The following is an 18,352-nucleotide window of genomic DNA, read 5'->3' on the forward strand; positions in this document are numbered from 1 at the left end:
TCTTTCAATCGGAGGGTTGTTGGTTCGATCCCAGCCAGATAACAGTTGATGAGTGTGGCTCCATGTATGACTGGGCTTGAATTAATGTGAATGAATTGTAAGTGTAAAGGTGCTATACACACACATCCCTCTGGCACCACCTTCAGACCAAACAGTTATCCTGGTCAGTGAGGAAGACTGTCATGTAAACCCACTGTTAAAGGTGGGGTAGGTAATTTTGGAGAAACCAGCTTGAGTGTGCTAGAATGTGAAAATACACAGCCGGAAAAAATCTCCCACTTCCTTACAGAGCCCCTCCTCCAACACACACGAACGCGCACATGACCAATGAGGGCACGAGATAAGTTTGTGCACAGATGGAAGGCTGACAGGCAGGTAGGCCATCCAGTTATTTTAGCCGGGCCGGCTAAAATGATTGGTCGTGCTTTTTACAGTACTACGGCTTCCACAGATGACATTTTATGGATTTTTTGTCAAAGCACTTAAGATATTCATTGCTATCGGGATGTTAAGAGCATCCCATGGAATATAACAAAAAGTGTATCTCGAGCCGGTTTCTCAAACTTACCTACCCCACCTTTAAGTCCCCGCAGTATCATGCCACACATTAAATGAGTTAAATGGTTAAAGGGGACCCATCATGCAAAATGCACTTTTTGATGTCTTTTATACATAAATATGTGTCCCCGGTGTGTCGGGAACTCACGCATCAGAAAATAAAACCCTTTCTCTTTTCCTCCGAGCGGATAGATTTGCTGCCGATATTACGTAATTTCGCCAGCAATTATCTCCAGTAGAATTCTGATCAGGCATTAGTTCCGCCTCCTCTTTTTTAATTTTTTTAAGCTAAGGTCCCAAAAATAAAACAATCCGGACACAAAAAACTGAGATTTTCAATTTTTATTGACTTTTTGGACAATTTATTTTCCAGTGTCATCCGTAACCGTATTTGCATAATCTTTCATTCAATGCTAGTAGGATATAGACCAAGGTAGTCTGATGCAAGATGTGGAGTTAGCAGCTCGCAAGCTAAATCCGCACTGCTCAGGCAACTCATAATAATAACTGAGGGGCAAATGTTCCGAGGGCTTTCAAAGGAACAACATACCTTCCAGAAGTCCATTAAAATGCATCTAGACATCATCTCTACCTGGTTTGTATCTTTCTAGTTGTAAGGCTGATAAAAGGGCCATTGCTATTTAACAGACAGACTGCATAGCAACTGGAAGACAAAGGGACTGGACACTGACCCATTACAGAGGATGAGTAACACAGGACATCACTAAGACAGATAGTTGGCACAAGATGGTCTGCTGTTCTGCTCACAAACAGTCATAGTATTTTTTGTAGAGGGATTTACTTTTGAATGTCAAAAAAAGTTCATTCAACAGTTAGTGTGAGATTTGATACGTTGGAGCTCTAGACCTAGTGTTGTGAAAAGTTTAGTTCTGGCATGATCTCCAAGCATCTGGCAGTTTGAATGGGTGCCATTCTGCAGTGGCTGAAATCACCACCCCCCCCCCCCCAGTAAAGTTTACAAATTTATAAGGCTACAAGGTACGTGCCACTACTTGACCATAATCACAGAAGCACAGTTACAAGCAAATGGAAAGATGTGACAGGACAACCACTACAGTGTGCTCGAGGGCGAACGACTGACAATTTTCACTCAGCTACATGAGTAAAGCAGGCAGGGGGTGAGTAACTGAAACAGCTGGCCCCTCGGTTGGTCAGGCATCATGTATGAACATGTCTCCAGCAGTAATTCAAACCCTTAACCCCGCCCTGCGAAGGCAACTAAGATAAGGGCAGCTAAAAAAAAAAAGTGATGTCTGGCCAGCGTTGAATTTGGTATAAGAGTTCAAACCACAATGAAATGTCAGCTCTAATCAACACTTTAATGTCAGACTGTGTAGACTTATCGCAATATCTGTCTCTTTTTTCTTTTAAGCATAAGACGGCATTATTTAATGCAGACACAAAGCTCACAAGTCAATTACAGTATTTGAAAGCACTTTTAGACTGATGAATCTGCGGGGACAGACAGGGATAAGTACAGAGAGAAGGATGACGTTCTCAGAAGTGAAGACTTGTAGGGTCAGCGGTCAGTCCAGGTCAAGAGGGGGACGATGAAGGAGAAGATTGTGTCCGGTTTACTTCAGCAGCATGGCTTAGAAGCGCTTGGGCCCCCAGGGGGAGGACTTGGCTGCCACCGGGGCTCCAAAGCTAGGGAAATCCTCAGAGCTGCTCATGTCAGGGGCCTGGAAGAGGAAACACCATTTAGCACCATACAACTACCACAGTTGATTACTTTTATTAATACACATTTGTATTTGTATTACAAGTTTCAGGGAATGTTTAAAAATGCAAATCAAACATCATTATCTTATTAAATATATACTCATTTGGATAATCTTCCCGAACCGAAATCTGAACATTGTCTGGGTCAAATTATTTGATCCATTTTGTTGACATATTTGAATTAAAGGTTGTACAGGGGGACATTTGGATATCTCTTTATATCACTCCATAAATCAAAAAAATAACTGTCAGCATTACAAAAACCTATTTACACCATGTTAACTAACTAACCCCTCTGTAACAAACTTTTTTCCTTCTACTAGTCTGAAAAAATATATATAAAATATCCCAAACTCTCAAAATTAACTGCGAAGTTACCATTTCTACATTCAACCAGGTGAACTTGTGGACTCACCTTCTCGCTGCCAGTGGTCCAAGGTGCCTCGCGCACCACGAAGCCTTTGGATGGGCCACGATGTTCATCCATGGCGCCAGCAGCGCCTCCCCCAGGAGGCCTCATGTAAGCCATCTTTGTCTCATTCTCCACAGCATCTCCCATCTGGCAAAAGGTGGCAAGACAAAAAGTGTCAGTGCCAGTCAGGAAACAGTAAGGACTACAGGCATTTCTTATACTTATACTGTACAAATCTACAGTTGTCATGCGCGCTAAAAAAGCTTACATATTCCTCTTCCAGGTTAAGAAGGTGGTCGATTGCTTCATCCACGAGCTCAGGGCGACCTGTGACTGTAACCACGTTCGGGTCTGCAGATCCACTCTGGGGAAACCTGAGATCAACCTGGAAAACATGCACACCAAGCCACATCAAATACTGAACACCTTTTTTTTTTTAAAGTTATATTTTGAAACTTAAGATGGATTGCACATGCACTGCAACCCTTAAAACATGTTGACATAACCCGGAAGAACTGTATGAAACCTTACATATAAATATCAGTTAAACAGGACATTACACTGCCAGCTGCCTGGTACAACGTCAGTTGGATGTCCCATCGAGCCAATGTGTGATTATTCATTTGAGAAACACATCTCGAGTTTAGCCCAGAGAGGGTGCCTGGGACAAAGCTGACCTGGTTCATGTTCATTTTGGAAAACATTTCCATGTTGCCCTCTCGGGTAAGCACCCATGTCACCATAATCACACTGGGTCGTCATGGGTAACCATGATTTCCACCTTTATAACCTCTAGACCAGGGCTCTCCAACACGTCGATCGCGGCAGCTTTTCAGTAGCTCGCCGCTCGATTATCGATTATAGCGTAGTAAGGTTGCTTCTGGATTTTTCGGCCGTGGCCGGACAATAACGTTTTTTTAATTTTAGAATTTTTTCTGTCACACGAATATCAAATTGGTCGGTGACGCAGAGATCAAGGAACAGACGTGACAGCAGCACAGCGACAACACACACGGAGCAGTCTGCTTTCTCCACCAGCACGAGTCCAGAACCAACAGCAGAATGACCCGCTCTGAATCAGGCCCTGTCGCTGCGGCTCAGAGACACACAGGGAGGGATTTGTGTTTTTTGAAAAACACTCGTTATCGTCATGTCAGGTTTTTGGTGAATTTAATCAAGTCTTGGATTGCAGAGTATGAATGTCCTCTTGCTATTTTCAGTTGATAAATACTTGTGTAAAGCTTGTGAAGGCAGGAGGAAAGCTTCCGCGATCACCGTCTCCTCTCTGTTCCTCCAAACCCCGCCCCCTCCCTGAAAATAATGAGTGACAGGCTGATAGTGACCCGATAGAAACTTTATTATTCACTTAATCACTGATTGAGATATGATGAAGCTAACTTAATCTCATACATTCATGGGATTTATGTAACAGTAAGACAGAGAATATAAGTGTGCACCCACATGCACTATTTTTGTTTTTATAATGCTATTGTAAATACTCCTGTTGTCTGCTGTGTTCAGACTCAAGTCCTGTGTGTGATGCCACATTCAGGATATTCAGTGTCCTTTTTTTAACAGAAGATCGTTGCTAGAAGCTGCAGCCAGACTGCAGAAGTATTCGTTTTTTGTTTTTGAGGATGGAACAATTTCACACACAGATATAGGGAGGCTAGACCTATACAATTGATTTATTATGGTTTATAATTTAATGTCAAGACGAAGAAGAAGAAGAAAAAGATGGCTGGACTGTTCAGTGTCAATCCTGTGTAGATGGAGGTTATACATTTCCAAAATAATGTTCAGCTTAAGTCTCAGCAAAACTCACAACATTTCTGGAGCCTTGTAGACCCAGAAAACTATAAGAACATTCACCAAGCAGCACTGAACATGTCTGCTTTATTTGGTTCTGTTCTACATACCTTTGTGAAGCAGCTTTTTCTGACATGAATGTCATGAAATCTAAATACAGAACAAGACTGACTGATGAACATTTAAATTACTCTATTAGAGTGAACCTAAGTGGGTACACTCCAGCATACACCTGTATGGTGGACTCCATGCAGCGCCAGTCATCTCACTAACGTGTAAAATAAGTGCATTCACTCTTTTTTTACAATGTTCCATAAGATGCTTGTAAGGTGGTGATTAAGGACATTTATGTGAATTTTCAGTGATGTATTTACTATGAGGGCCATAATAATATGTGAGAAATTTTTGTTTTCTTGGACCTTGATGTGAAGTTAAGATTTGTGATAAGCTTTAGGTATTGCAATTTCACACGTGTACAAAAGTATAGCTTAATTCAACTGATGAGGGCTATGTGAATAAATGTAAGCGATGTGATGCAAGTAGCTCTTGGCCACTTTCATTTTTTCAAAGTAGCTCTCAGATAAAGAAAGATTGGAGACCCCTGCTCTAGACATCTTGGAAGAAGCCTTTTACTTACCTTGTTCATGTTTATTGTTTCAAGTAGAATGTATAAGAGTCCCAAATCCACCTCCCCCAAAACAAGACTGCCCCAGCTGGGTAGAAACTAGAGATGAGAAACCGTCCTGTCCTCTGAGCAGCCTCACCTTAAACTCGTCCATGATCTTGCGGATGCCCTTGCCGCGGGCTCCGATGATGCGGGCATGGACCCTGCTGTCCAGGGTGATGTCCTCAGAGATCATCTCCTCCAGCTCGTCCACTAAAGCTTGGATGGCATCTCGTGCTGCTATGGCTTTGTGCTCATACCCTGTAATAGTAATCTGATCCTGCGGAGAAACGGCAGGAAAGTCAACATGACATGGAAGAACATTTTTATTTCATCCTCCATAACTTTCATGAGTAATTAAAAAAGGAAGCTATACCTGGTTTTCATCATTCTTCTCTGGGAACTGGATGTTCACATCGTGTTCCGTGCGGATAGTTGTTATGATTGCACCCTTGCGTCCGATGATTTTAGGGTGATACTTAGGGTCCACAGTGATGGTCAGCTTGAAGCTCCTGAGTGCCTGTAGAGGGGTCACAATAATCCAGGTCAGTTTGAACTGTAACCCATTTCTACTCATGCCGATACTGGTGGTTGATTATTACGGTCTTTCCAATCCTCATTCAGTTTCATCATGAGGGTGTCCTTTAAAAAAGGTAATCACAAAGAGATAGTACATGAATCATCCACACCGCAGAGTGAAACACTGACCCGATCCTCCTGCTCGGACTGCAGCTCTTTGACGCGCTCCAAGAGGCCCTCTTTGGCGCGGTCCAGGTGATTGGCCAAGCCGGTGATGGAGATTTTATCAGACTGCTGCTCAGGAGCAGGCACTTGAATATTAACCTGGTGGCAGAAAGCGAGGTCACTCTTTAAGTCTCTATTTCAGGTGTTTTTAATTAATAAATGTAATACACATATGAATCTCAACAATAACAGGTCATTAATGCCTCAGCTTACAGCTCTAAATTTAAGAGAATGCAGTTTGATAAAATAGTTTGTTGATGCATGATCATCGCAATATTGCAATGGACATTGCAATTTTTTCTTGACATGATTTTACAGGTTAGCTTGTATAACAATTCAATAAAATGTACTTTCATGAACTCTGGATTTGAAGCAAAATAAAACACATTGTGCCTCCCTGTGCCTTAAGCATGAATAACACACCTCAAATTCATCCATCATCTTGCGAATTCCACTTCCTTTCTGTCCAATGATGTAACGATGAAGCTCAAAAGGCACTTCCACCTCAATAGAAACAGGAACCAAGGCCTAAGGAAAGGAGAAAGTTAGGACACAGCTAAACACTTTGGAGAAATATTATGATGTTATGAAGGCTAACCTTCAGTGCTTCCACAGCGGCCTCGCAGCGCTCTTTGCGACCAGAAAGCACAATGATGTCACACTTTTTGGGTAAGTTTGGATCGACGGGCTCCTTCACTTCTCCGTTGGTCTCGCCATTCTCCTGAATGGGTTCCTCTGCAGGAGGTGCTGCTAAAAGTGAATTCAGACAAGGTTTGATGAGAACATTACATTTTATGACTCCCCATCCTAAGTGTTCACACTGGTCAGGCGTTTACCTTGTGGGTCCTCGCGCTCTGGGAACTTAATCTGTACATTGTGATCTCTAGTGATCTGCTGGATACGAGAGCCTTTGGGACCCATGATAGAACGGTGGAACTTCTGAACAATCACACACTCAATGGTCACCTGAGCATCCTGGAAAAGAGAAATAGGAAAATATGCTACATTTAAAAAAGAAAGAGGGGGGGGGTACATACCATAAAAGAGCATCTTAGCAAAACAAAACGTCAAATACACTAACCAAGTCCTCAACGATCTCCAGCATGCGCTTTTTGGCCTGATCCACACAGTCTTTGGCTCCTTTGAGGGTGACCTTATCGCTCTGAGTCCCAGTGCGAGGGAAGCTCACCATCACGCCACCATACTCATCAGCAAGGTCCCTGAGGACCTGGCCACGGCGAGCCACAAAGTAGCGATGGTGTTTTGGATCAACAGTCAAAGTATCCTCAACGACGTTATCCTGTAACCAAAGAATATGTGTATTTAATCTCCAGGCATCGTAAGAGCACCAAAAGCCTCATCCTCTCTGTCCTGCTGCTGTGATCAGAATTCATTCTGAGCCTTACCAGACTCTTGATGAGCTCCTCCAGCTCCTTTGTGGCATCCCGCACGGCTTCTTCGGTGCCGACCACAGTGATGAGCTCCTGGTCTTTGTCCTCCATGGTGGGGAAAATGATCCTGGCCCCGGTGCTGTCACGAACCTTACGGATGTTTCCACCACCTTTCCCTATGAGGAACTTGTGGTATTCCGGCTTCGCACGCAGCTCCGCAGTGTGACTCTTAGTTTGCTGAGGGAGAACATTGACAGAATTATTTCGAAGACATTCATTTTTCACAATTCAACCTCAATTATGAGGTCAGCTCAAAAAGAAAATTGTATTAACTGCCAAGTTAGACCGGATGGGGAAATTCCTTCATGCTCAACTAAAACAAACAAAAAAACAATGTTCTTAACATGAGTTAATCTTTAGGGAGCAAAACTAATTGCAACCTTCATTTCTGACAACCTTGCACCAGCTTGCCATTTTAATTTTGAAGTTGACAGGAGAGTGAAAGCGGTTCTTAGCATGTAGTTATGTACAGGGTTCTTACACCTTTTCCAAAGTCAAATTCAAGCACTTTTCAAGCATTTTCAAGGTGCATTTTCAAGCTTTTCAAGCATCTTACAGCTGTTGTAAATTACATATTTATATTTATATATACATATTTATATACCTCACATTAAATCTGATGTTCTTTATGCTATAAACAACCAAATGTGTGTTTCATAATAGCATTCTACATGAGGATGAAAAATTTAAATTTTTAGAAAAGAAAACTAAGTTTAATATTTCAAAATGAGACCCATCTGTACGTAGACTGGGCATCCCATATAACCTGGCTGAGCCAATATAAAACAATCAGCCAAATAACTTTTCAATATATTATTGATCACTATTTTTGAGGTACTTTTAGGTTGACAGTAAACATAAGTCAGAGGTAAATGGTTTACTTTTACTCCACTACATGTATTGAATACCTTTAGTTACTTTACAGATGTGGATGAATGATGTGAAATATAATCAAGTGTTAAATCAGACTTTAGTTCCACCTGGAGTAAATTCACAAGCTACTCTGTAGTATACAAAGTCATTCAAACTAGCTGCACCTTTACCAGCTTTGAGAACACTTTAATGATCAATCATTATAAAACATATCATATACAATTATTAGGGATGCTCCGATCGCCAATTTTGGGGCCGATCGCCGGAATCAGCTTGTTCCAGAGGTAGATAAAATAGCTAAGTGTGTTAGGTCTAACTCTTAATGTGTGTTCTGCTCCGCTCACCGGTCCGTCACAGCGGGTGGAGCTGCAGGATTTCTGCTTCACACACGTTGCATACCGCTATTTTATTGTCACTTTCGGACACTTAAAATACTGCCAGACTAGTGAAGCCATTTTGGCGAGCTTGTTTTGCCGCGCACAGAGAAAAGTGTCATGTATTTTACATGCAACGATAGCCTAATCTAAAATGCTCTACTCTGGCGTACCTTTCGTGTGGTGTGTGGCGTCAGCGCAGACTCTCGCATCGTTATTGTTGCACACTTTGCAGGAGGCTACTCTTGGGCTTCGCTTGACCCTCGTCTTAGCCATGGCTTGTATTTGTCTTCTGCTAGCCAACGCTCGTTGAAACGGCAACCTCCTGGCATACTGTCATCTATCACTCTCATCAGAATGCCCAGGTCACACACGTAACAAAAACACTTGCCGGTCACGCGCATTGCGCGGGAAGGCCGGAGCGGAGCTGTTTTATGTAAAAGCGAAGCAATTAAGCGCGCTCCGACTTCTTTATTTTCTTTTAATCTAAAAAGCGAAGTAAAGCATTTACAATTTCAAGCACTTTATCCCAAATTCAAGCACCATTCCCAAAATTCAAGCACCTTTCAAACCTTGAAAACACCTCGTACAATTTCAAGCATTTTCAAGGATTTCCAGCACCCGTACGCACCCTGTATGTAGCACCCATAAAGCACAGCAGCAGCTCGTTTCAGCCCTCCTGTAGTGCACGTTTAGCAAGGTCAACAGAAGTTTAAATGTTTATCTTCAGACAATTTTACAAACCTTCTCCTCTGCCAAGGCCAGCAGTTGCTGCTTGGCTTTCTCCACCTCTTCTACAGGTCCTCTGATGGTGACCTTATCAATCCCTGAGCCCTCGGTGGGAAAGTGGATGTGCACACCGCCACACTCCTCCATGATGGAGCGCACAAAGCGGCCCTTCGACCCAATCAAGGAGTTGTGCAGCTTGGAGGGAATGGACACCTCGACCTCAGTGATGTTAGCCTGGACACAGGGAGACCTTCATTTAGCACAGGAACCAGATTTGGACACATGTGCCAAAGCTTTGGAAGGACTAATAAATGTTAGATATTCGCAATATATAATCAATATATTCAATGTTCTGCTGCATATGTAAATGTACATATATTCTCACTATTCTTTAAGATGCCGACCCATTAAGAATGTGTAAATACTGATTTTAAATTGACCATTGGAAGTGGAAAACGAAAACGAAAAAAAAGAGTCAAAAATAAATATTTAAATCTATACAAAGTGATAATAATAATAATAATAAAAAATACATTTCCAAGAGCAAATTGACTTTAAAATGATAGCGGATCATCTCATAGTGTCACTCAAAATATCAGCACATTCTAAAGAGGGATTTCAAAATGAAAGCCCTTTAAGAGGGTCATATACGTTGTTTTATATCACGCTTGTATGATCACACGCATCAGAAGGGTTAACCAGTTATGTTATATGAGAGACAATTTAAATAGGGATACATATAATGTATTGCACTGTTGCCAAAATAAAAGGAATTTATTTATAAGTTGCTCAGCCCTAATATACGTGCATGCATGTGCTTACCAGTTCTTTCTGAATGGCCAAGATGCGAGTCCGTGCAACCTCACAGTTTGCCTTCTTGCCCGTGATGACGATCATCTCTGAGTTGCTGTTCTCAGCAGGCAGGTCAATCTTTGTGTTAGTCTCCTCTCTAATCTAGAAAACAAAAGAGAACATTGTTAAGTTAGACATGGACACCCTGAAGACCTAATTCAACTTCATACATTCTCTTTAAAACATATACAGTACCTTCTTGATATTTGATCCTCCTTTTCCAATTATGTTTCTGTGGAACTGCTTGAAGATGGGGACTGAGAGAGAAAAGCCGTTCTCCACCTGACAAACGGAATCACTGAGAGTTAACACACAACTGCACTTAGGTAGTAATAGATGCCTTTAAAATACAATATTAATCGAATAAGACCTTTGTAAAGATTTACCATCTCAGCCACTATCTTCTGCATGAACTTTGCACATTTTTCCACCTCATTTCGGGGGCCCCTCAGTTGAACGATGTCACTTTTCTGTGCTGGGTCGGGGAAATTGATGATGACCTGGAATAAATATTATTATTGAGTTTCATAAGTTACAAATAATATTTTGGACACAGACAAACTAACACGAACTGCAAACAACTCACCTCAGGGAATTTGTCGCGCACTTCTTTAATATTCTCCCCTTTTTGGCCAATGATGGCTCGATGAAAACGCTGTTCAATGATCAGGTCCTTTGTACGCTCATTTTCCTGTGAGAGACAGCAGGTTTAGTAATGGCACAGCCAGGGTCTGTCTATATATCACTGTTTGTTAATATCGCTAGCTGGTCATATAAACTTTGATTGCATGTTTTGATCATGACAACTCTGTAACCTTTTTAAAGATGTGTTTATACAAGTGGTTGTGTAGATGAACAACATTGAAAATCATGCATTTTTCAATGAGTATTTTCAAATTCAAGCATATATCCAACCTTTAAAACATTGACTAGGCTTATTCCAAACTTTAAAGACAACCCCAGCACATCAGGATACAATTGGCAGCCTCTTGCCCGCGAACCCAAGTTTGTCTCACCATGCGAGACGCCAGCTCAAGCAGCTCCTTCTTGGCTTCCTGGACACCCTGGGGATCCCCCTCAATACGGATCAGGTTGCTTTTCTCGTTGTCAGGGGGGATGCGGACAGTCACCTTGTGCAGTTCTTTGATGCGGTTGACTATGGATAATAAGAATAAAACCAGATTTGAGGATGTTGATCCAATTGTTGTTGTATTTATTTGTATACACCATGCTTTTGACAGTAAGACTATACTTACTGTTGACACCTCCTTTTCCAATCAGGTGTCTGTGGAATTTGGTATCCACGCTAATCTCGGTGTAGTCCATACGGCTTACCTTTTAGGTGAAAGTAGAATAAATGCATACAAATGACTAGCTTGGCTCAACTGCACTTTTATGTGTTGTTTAAATGGTAAATGGACTGTACTTATATAGCACTTTATCCAGTCTTTACGACCCCATGTCATCATTCACACCTCATTAATACGGAGCAGTGCCACTTGCTCTAGGAGGCTAACATTCATACACATTCATACACCACGCCATCGGGAGCAACTCAGGGTTAAGTATCTTGCCCAAGGATACATCAACATGTTGACTGCTTGGGCTGGTATCGAACCCACAGCCTTCTGGTTGAAAGACAACAGCATAACCTCGCAGCCAGTCGCCCCTTTAAATGGGGCGCTTTACTTTACATGAAAATAACCTTTAAGGTACTACTTTTACAAGACCTACTCTGCCAATCAAAACGGTTCTCTAATGTCAGTGTGAATTTGTGTGTACGTCAAAAACAAACTTGTAAAGGAACCTTGTTACTTACCAAATCTGCTACAATGACTTCAATCTGGCCCTGCACCATCTGCACGTCTTTGGTGGGACCCTCCAGGGTGATCTTATCTTCTCCCTCAGTGAACTCAATGTGCACCTGAAATCAATCAAGTAAGATTAAATATAGTTATCATTATTATATATATTAATATAGTATCATTTAAAATGCTTTAGTTAGTTAATGTATAGTAAACATACCTTGGGCATTTGTTGGGTAATCTTGGCCAAGTTCTGCCCCTTCTTGCCAATAATAAAACGATGAAGCCAAGAAGGAGCTGTGACCGAGGAAATAGTGTAGCTGTTCGCCTGCAAAAGGAAGCGTGTTCTTTAAGTTAGACCTAATTTCTTCAATGATTACAGCATCAAACTTAATCAGAACATGAAAACGTTCCACACCTTGGCATAAACTTCAGTGAGGGCCTGACCCAGGCGGTCGGGCTCCCCACGGAGGATGACAGTTTCTGAGCTGCTGTCGGACGGTGGGATCTCCACTGACACACCAGTCTTCTCCAGGATCTCCTGCAGGGTGTTTCCCTTGGGACCGATCACATACTTGTGCTGAGACTTCTTCACTTCCACTGCGATGGTGGTGGAATTCTTCTTCTGCAATAAAAAAAAATAGTAGAGTTGATCAGGGACTTGTGCATCATAAAATCTTAAGATGCCACATACCAGTGTGATTTAGAACTAAAAACAACAAATGTTATAAAATGAAACTCTAGCTGCTTATAGCTAAATACAAATGTAAGTGATTTCAGTTTTGTTTGGTTTGTTTAAGATATAATATACAACTACCTAAAAAAGGAGACTGCATGAATTTCCATCAACAATCACGACATTGAACCACAGAAACTGAAAAAAGAAAATAACTTGGAGACGGAGCTATGTCGCAATGGCTACACATTTAAATATTGTAGTTAGTATATCAAATGCTATGTAACTAAGCCATTCAGCTCAGGTCTATGTAAACCAGCTAGAAGGAAGAAAGTATGCATTCTGTGAGTATATGTTAGGGGTGCAACAACTAATCGACTTAAAATCGATGACCAAATTAGTTACCAACTAATTCAGTCGGTGATGACGTCATCACGTGTGTTTTACGCGCAGTTAAGCTCCAACGTTATCGGTCTTTCTAGTGGCTACACACACACACACACACACACACACACACACACACACACACACACACACACACACACTTTTCGACTGTCTTTCTAGTGGCTCTGTAGCCCCATCCACGAGTAACTTTTCCACGTCAGGTGTTATGTATGCTGGCAGCAACACACAGAGTTAACTAAATTATACAAACATGGATTAAAGATTAGAGGTAACTGAGTTATTTATGTTGTTAAAGTTTCAGCTATTCTGTTTACAGTTCTGTCATCACATTATTTAATACGATTTGTTAAAACATTGTTGTTTCTTTTTATGTGAAATATTATTTATTTAATTTAAATAAAAAGCAATGTTAATTTTGTTCACAATTTGTTTATTTAATTTACCTTTTTTCTTTTTTAAAGAACCGTTAAGAGTACCGTTAAAGGACCGGATCGATAAGCAGTATAAAAGTAGTAGTACAGTTAAAACCTTAACGATCCGAATAATCTATTAATCGTTTCATTAATCGATTATCAAATTAGTAGTTTGTTGCAGCCCTAGTATATGTAACAACAAACGAGACATGAGTCTTTAAAAAAAGTACTGTAAAACATATAAATCGGTTTTCTTAAAAACTGTCATATCTAAAAATAAAGACTAGATTCAAAAAATTATTTCAACCTTAGTATTACAAAAGGTTTACTTGTAATCGTTTAGTTTTTGGCTTACCTTTTCTTCATAAATCTTCTTGATCATAGTCACAGCAAGGGCCACCTGCTCTTTCTCCCCAGTGATGACAATCTCCGTCTTGTTGACGCTGGGAGGGGGGACATTAACACGGGCTCCGGTCTCCTGCATCATCTCTCCTACCTGCTTGTTGTAGGGACCGGTGATGAATGGGTGGTACACCTTGTCAATGTTCACTCTCTCCACAGCACGCTTGTCCTGTAAGAGAGAGGGGCAGGGGGAAACGATTAATATTTCTCCTAAAAGCTGTGATATCTGGAACACATGTCAGTGGAGACACATTACCTGCTCGGCAGAGATCAATAGGATCTCATGCTTTGCCTTCTCCAGGCCCTCCTTGGTACCAGAGATCTTGATCTGGTTACTGGGGTCGTCGGGTCGTGGGATCTGGATTTTGGTGGCAGTTTTGAGCTCGAGCTCTTGAAGCTTCTCCCCATTTTTGCCGATGACAAAACGATGGTGCTCCTTGGGGATGGCAACAGTAGCCGAGGCCTGTTAGGGTTAGAATATACAGTTGGCACCATTTCTTTAACTATTAACACCATTTTCTGTCATAAACAACAAAAAGACGGATCTCTTGACCTGAGTCTGCAGTCGGGACACAATCTCCTTGCGGGCCTTCATCACGGCATCCAGCTTTCCGGAAACCATGATGGAGAGGCCCTGATCTTTAGCCAAGGAGAGTTCCAGATGGGCTCCGGTCTTATGCATGATGTCAACACAGACCTTCGCTTGGTCTCCTTCCCCAAACTGGTTGAGGTCCTTGTACTTGCGCTCCTCTAGCGGCACATGGAAAACCTAGTCGTGGTAAAACAAAATAGGTCAATATGATGTGATGAACAAATTTTACATAACATTACCTGTTGGCAATGAAAACATTTTTTTGTAAATTGTTTAGCTGCAGGCATCCCTTAGCTGATAAAAAAGAAAAACTCAGAACACTGTACGTGTGACACTTTAAAAAAATGTTATAGCCTTAACTTAGACCAGACTTAAAAAAAAAATCTGTCAAATAGTAATATTTATTCTTAGTTTTAATATGCTATATTACACTGCACTTAACTGCTTCTTTGCCATCTGGTTAGATGCTAAAGCTGAATCTACAGGTGCATCTCAAACAATTACTATATCATAGAACCTTTTTTCTGTAATTTATTTCAGAAAATGAAACATTCATATATTCTAGATTCAATATACGTAGGAGCCAATTAACACTGTGGGTATAAAGGTAGGAACCTATGTTTGTAGTTAGAGGTTCCGCCAGAAGGCCATACAGTTTTTGACCACACACACTGAACACACACGGAGAACACACACGGAGAACACACACCGTGGGTGTTTCTCAATGTCGAGTACGCTTGCTTGGTAGCACATGTCTTCCGAGTCACTTGCTTCAGAAGCGAGGCAAGAATACTTCCTGGCATTCGGAAAACGAAGAGTGGAACACGCTAGCAAGTGTGCGTCATATGAGAGGCCCCGCCTTACATTTTCCGCCACAGATTTGGGGAAATTGGTCCGCGCGCAAAGCATTGTGGGGATTTTAAGACTACGGAGTCTACACATGTGCAGCCTCGAAATTTCTCGCTACGAAGTACGCCGGACTCGGTAGAATTCCAAGTATGCTGGACATTGGAACAGTCCTGACAGTGCGTCAGCTGCTGGCAAGCTGGATAGCGTGGCCAGCTGTAGTGACCCGTAAAGCACGGGTAGTTAAACTTCTGCCAAAGCACTTGTGGAAAAACTTGAGGTTGCAAAATGGCAGAAAGGCTAAGCTAAATAAAGCTTGCAAATTAAGAACAAATATCAGGGTTCATACACTTTTTCACCAATGATTTTCCATGACTTCTCCATGACTTCTCAATGACTTCTCCAGGACCTTTACCTAATTTTCCATGACCAAAAAAATGACTCTTTCTCAGCGGTACCACTGAAAATGGTTTATTTGAACATGGAACAGGAAAATAAGGTCTGCATATGAAACATGTTGTGCCTAATCTAAAACAAATCAAATAGGCTTACTAGCTTCTACACGCTAAAGCAACTAAAATCTCAGTCAATTAAATGCCATTTTACGTTTCATTACGATACGATACAGTATTTATTATCATTATAGTATTACTATTTCGGCGATTAGATAAAATATAAATTATATTTGATACAACTTTAGTTACATTTCCATTACTTTTCCAGGGCCTGGAATTAGCATTTGGAATTTCCATGACTTTTCCAGGTTTTTAATGACCGTAAGAACCCTGAAATATAAAAGATTTGATGTTAAATGGTGAACATACTGAAGTTCGAAATGCTCTTGATGGTTACATTGAATTGTGTGTTGAAACAAGGTCTATGCATGACACTTTAATGGGTCTATTGCCACATGATGAAAGGGAAAGACATGAAACATGGTTTAAAGCCAAAATTATGTTCAATGATGAATTTATTGCCAAAATCAAGGTGTGGGTTTGTCAAACTGAAGGTACTGGTGATAATAATGATGAAATCAATCCTGATGACAGTGTTTCTAATGTTGGTAAATGTTCAAACAAAAGTGAAAGCTGTAAAAGGTCAAGTACAACTTCATCTGCACAAATCATAGCAGCAGCAGAAAAGGCTGCAATTGTTGCTCGAATGGCAGGTTTAACTGAGAGGCATGCACTGGAGGAACAGGAGCTGCAATTAAAGCGGAGAAAGGAACAGCTTGATTTGGAAACTGAGCTAGCTGACATGATGGCAGCACATTGCTCCTAACACTAGGATGGGTCAAATGCAGAGGAACAATTTCGTTACATAGTACCTGTACTGTGAAATGACAAAAAGAGCAATTTATTTATTATATATTACAGGATTCACATTTACAACGTTCCTCTCTTGCACCAACAAATGGAATGAACTCGTACCTGGAAAAGGATAAAAGGAAACTGGCATCGTTAAACATACTTAACCCCCTGGCAAAGGAGTATGATTCCACATCATGGAAAATATCATCCAGCCAACCAACAAAGATGGACATGGGACCAAAGCAAGCTGAAAGGCAGTATGCATTTAATGAAGATGCTTATGTACAAAATCAACATTATCTGGGAACATCACATGGGTTGATAACTGGTGGGATGGGATGGGAAAGTCAACAGGAAAATCACCATTAGCAAATCAATCGAATTCCACCTGAGAGGCGAAGTCCCTCCCCTTCCGGTGGACCTGCATGGGACCTTATTTCGGAAAAAGTTTGTATTGAAGTCAATGGAGAGAGAAAGATTATCTTTCGATCCCATTTGAATTGTGCCACGAATTACACATATGATGTTTGTCAATCTTAAATAATAATTTCCATGTCAAAAGAGTCACAGTTTGTCGTAAAACTGTTGAAATATAAGACTATGAAAAATACGCAACTAGAAAGACTACAAATCCCAGAATCCCGGTCCCGCATGCTGGCTCTTACGGAACCGACTAACTCCCCTTGTGTGTATGTACAGCTCTCAACATGCCCAGACTTGGAGTGATTTTCACCTCTTTTAATACTTTTCGCCTGATTCTGAAAGAAAGAAGTGAAATGTGCCAACGTGACGGCCGTCTTGGTGTGTGGTGCGAGACGGGAGATGTAGTTCATTGAGCGGTTTCACACAAAAAATATGTTACTTCACAGTTTTACGACACATTTTTATTTTTTTGATTTGTAAAATTATCTTTTAAATTGGCAAACATCATATGTGTAATTCATGGCACAATTAAAACGGGATCGAAAGATAATCTTTCTCTCTTCATTGACTTCAATGCATAACTTTTCCGAAATAAGGTCCCATGAGCTCAACCGGAAGGGGAGGGACTTCGCCTCTCTATTGTGGCAAAGGGTCTTTTGCAAGAACATTTTGGGAATGAGTTCAAGATCGCTGCTGCTTACATAGGAAAGGCTTTAGCTTGGCCAACAATAACAAAGGCAGAAGACATTAAAGCGTTAGATTTATTTTGGGGATGCTGTGGGGTAGCTTGACATTTCATAGAGGGTGCTCAAACATTTAGGGTTTCCCATTAATGTACCGGTCGCTACAGTGGAATTTTCTACTGCATCACCCCCCACGCATATAGACAATGTACCCGCGACTGTTACAATGAAGGCTCGATAATCAGCTCACGGCATATAGGTGTAAAGTGCTATTTCTATTGGTGGTGTGCGGACCTCACATAGGGGGGTCCGGGGGCAAGCTCCCCCAGGAAGATTTATTTTTAAATATTGAAGTTAAAAGCATCAATCTGGTGCACTTTGAGAGCAAAATGAAGAGATCTATGGATACCTCTCTCAACACCCATATGAAACAGAACTGTAAACAGATTTACTTTTTCTTTATGGATATTTTACTAATCACCCTTTTAAACTTTATTCTTTTTTTACTGTCATAGTATTTCATATCTGTTTTTCATTTATTCTCTTATTTTTTTATAACTATAATGATCATATAAACGTGTGCCTCGG

General features: G+C 41.1%; 1 protein-coding gene across 3 annotated transcripts in view; it reads right to left on the reverse strand.

The window, feature by feature from the left end:
* Window positions 1-885: 885 nt before the first annotated feature.
* hdlbpa (high density lipoprotein binding protein a) overlaps window positions 886-18,352 on the reverse strand; it is a 38,968-nt gene continuing 21,501 nt past the window's right edge. The window contains exons 5-28 of one of the 3 annotated variants that reach the window (XM_034140872.1): window positions 14,464-14,679; window positions 14,167-14,373; window positions 13,864-14,079; window positions 12,433-12,639; window positions 12,235-12,342; window positions 12,029-12,133; window positions 11,466-11,544; window positions 11,226-11,365; window positions 10,796-10,900; window positions 10,596-10,709; window positions 10,405-10,491; window positions 10,180-10,311; window positions 9,373-9,591; window positions 7,337-7,558; window positions 7,012-7,230; window positions 6,767-6,905; window positions 6,529-6,677; window positions 6,354-6,458; window positions 5,895-6,029; window positions 5,563-5,706; window positions 5,287-5,466; window positions 2,982-3,098; window positions 2,717-2,860; window positions 886-2,261 (exon numbers count right to left, since the gene is read on the reverse strand). In XM_034140872.1, the coding sequence (XP_033996763.1) occupies window positions 2,172-2,261; window positions 2,717-2,860; window positions 2,982-3,098; window positions 5,287-5,466; window positions 5,563-5,706; window positions 5,895-6,029; window positions 6,354-6,458; window positions 6,529-6,677; window positions 6,767-6,905; window positions 7,012-7,230; window positions 7,337-7,558; window positions 9,373-9,591; window positions 10,180-10,311; window positions 10,405-10,491; window positions 10,596-10,709; window positions 10,796-10,900; window positions 11,226-11,365; window positions 11,466-11,544; window positions 12,029-12,133; window positions 12,235-12,342; window positions 12,433-12,639; window positions 13,864-14,079; window positions 14,167-14,373; window positions 14,464-14,679 (3,579 nt within the window). In that variant the 3' untranslated portion in view covers window positions 886-2,171. Of the gene's footprint in view, window positions 2,262-2,716; window positions 2,861-2,981; window positions 3,099-5,286; window positions 5,467-5,562; window positions 5,707-5,894; window positions 6,030-6,353; window positions 6,459-6,528; window positions 6,681-6,766; window positions 6,906-7,011; window positions 7,231-7,336; window positions 7,559-9,372; window positions 9,592-10,179; window positions 10,312-10,404; window positions 10,492-10,595; window positions 10,710-10,795; window positions 10,901-11,225; window positions 11,366-11,465; window positions 11,545-12,028; window positions 12,134-12,234; window positions 12,343-12,432; window positions 12,640-13,863; window positions 14,080-14,166; window positions 14,374-14,463; window positions 14,680-18,352 lie in introns of all 3 variants that reach the window. The other 2 variants (XM_034140873.1, XM_034140871.1) reach the window with 2 other exon arrangements.

The sequence above is a fragment of the Trematomus bernacchii genome, unplaced genomic scaffold (assembly GCF_902827165.1).
Source record: "Trematomus bernacchii unplaced genomic scaffold, fTreBer1.1, whole genome shotgun sequence".
NCBI classification, from domain to species: domain Eukaryota; kingdom Metazoa; phylum Chordata; class Actinopteri; order Perciformes; family Nototheniidae; genus Trematomus; species Trematomus bernacchii.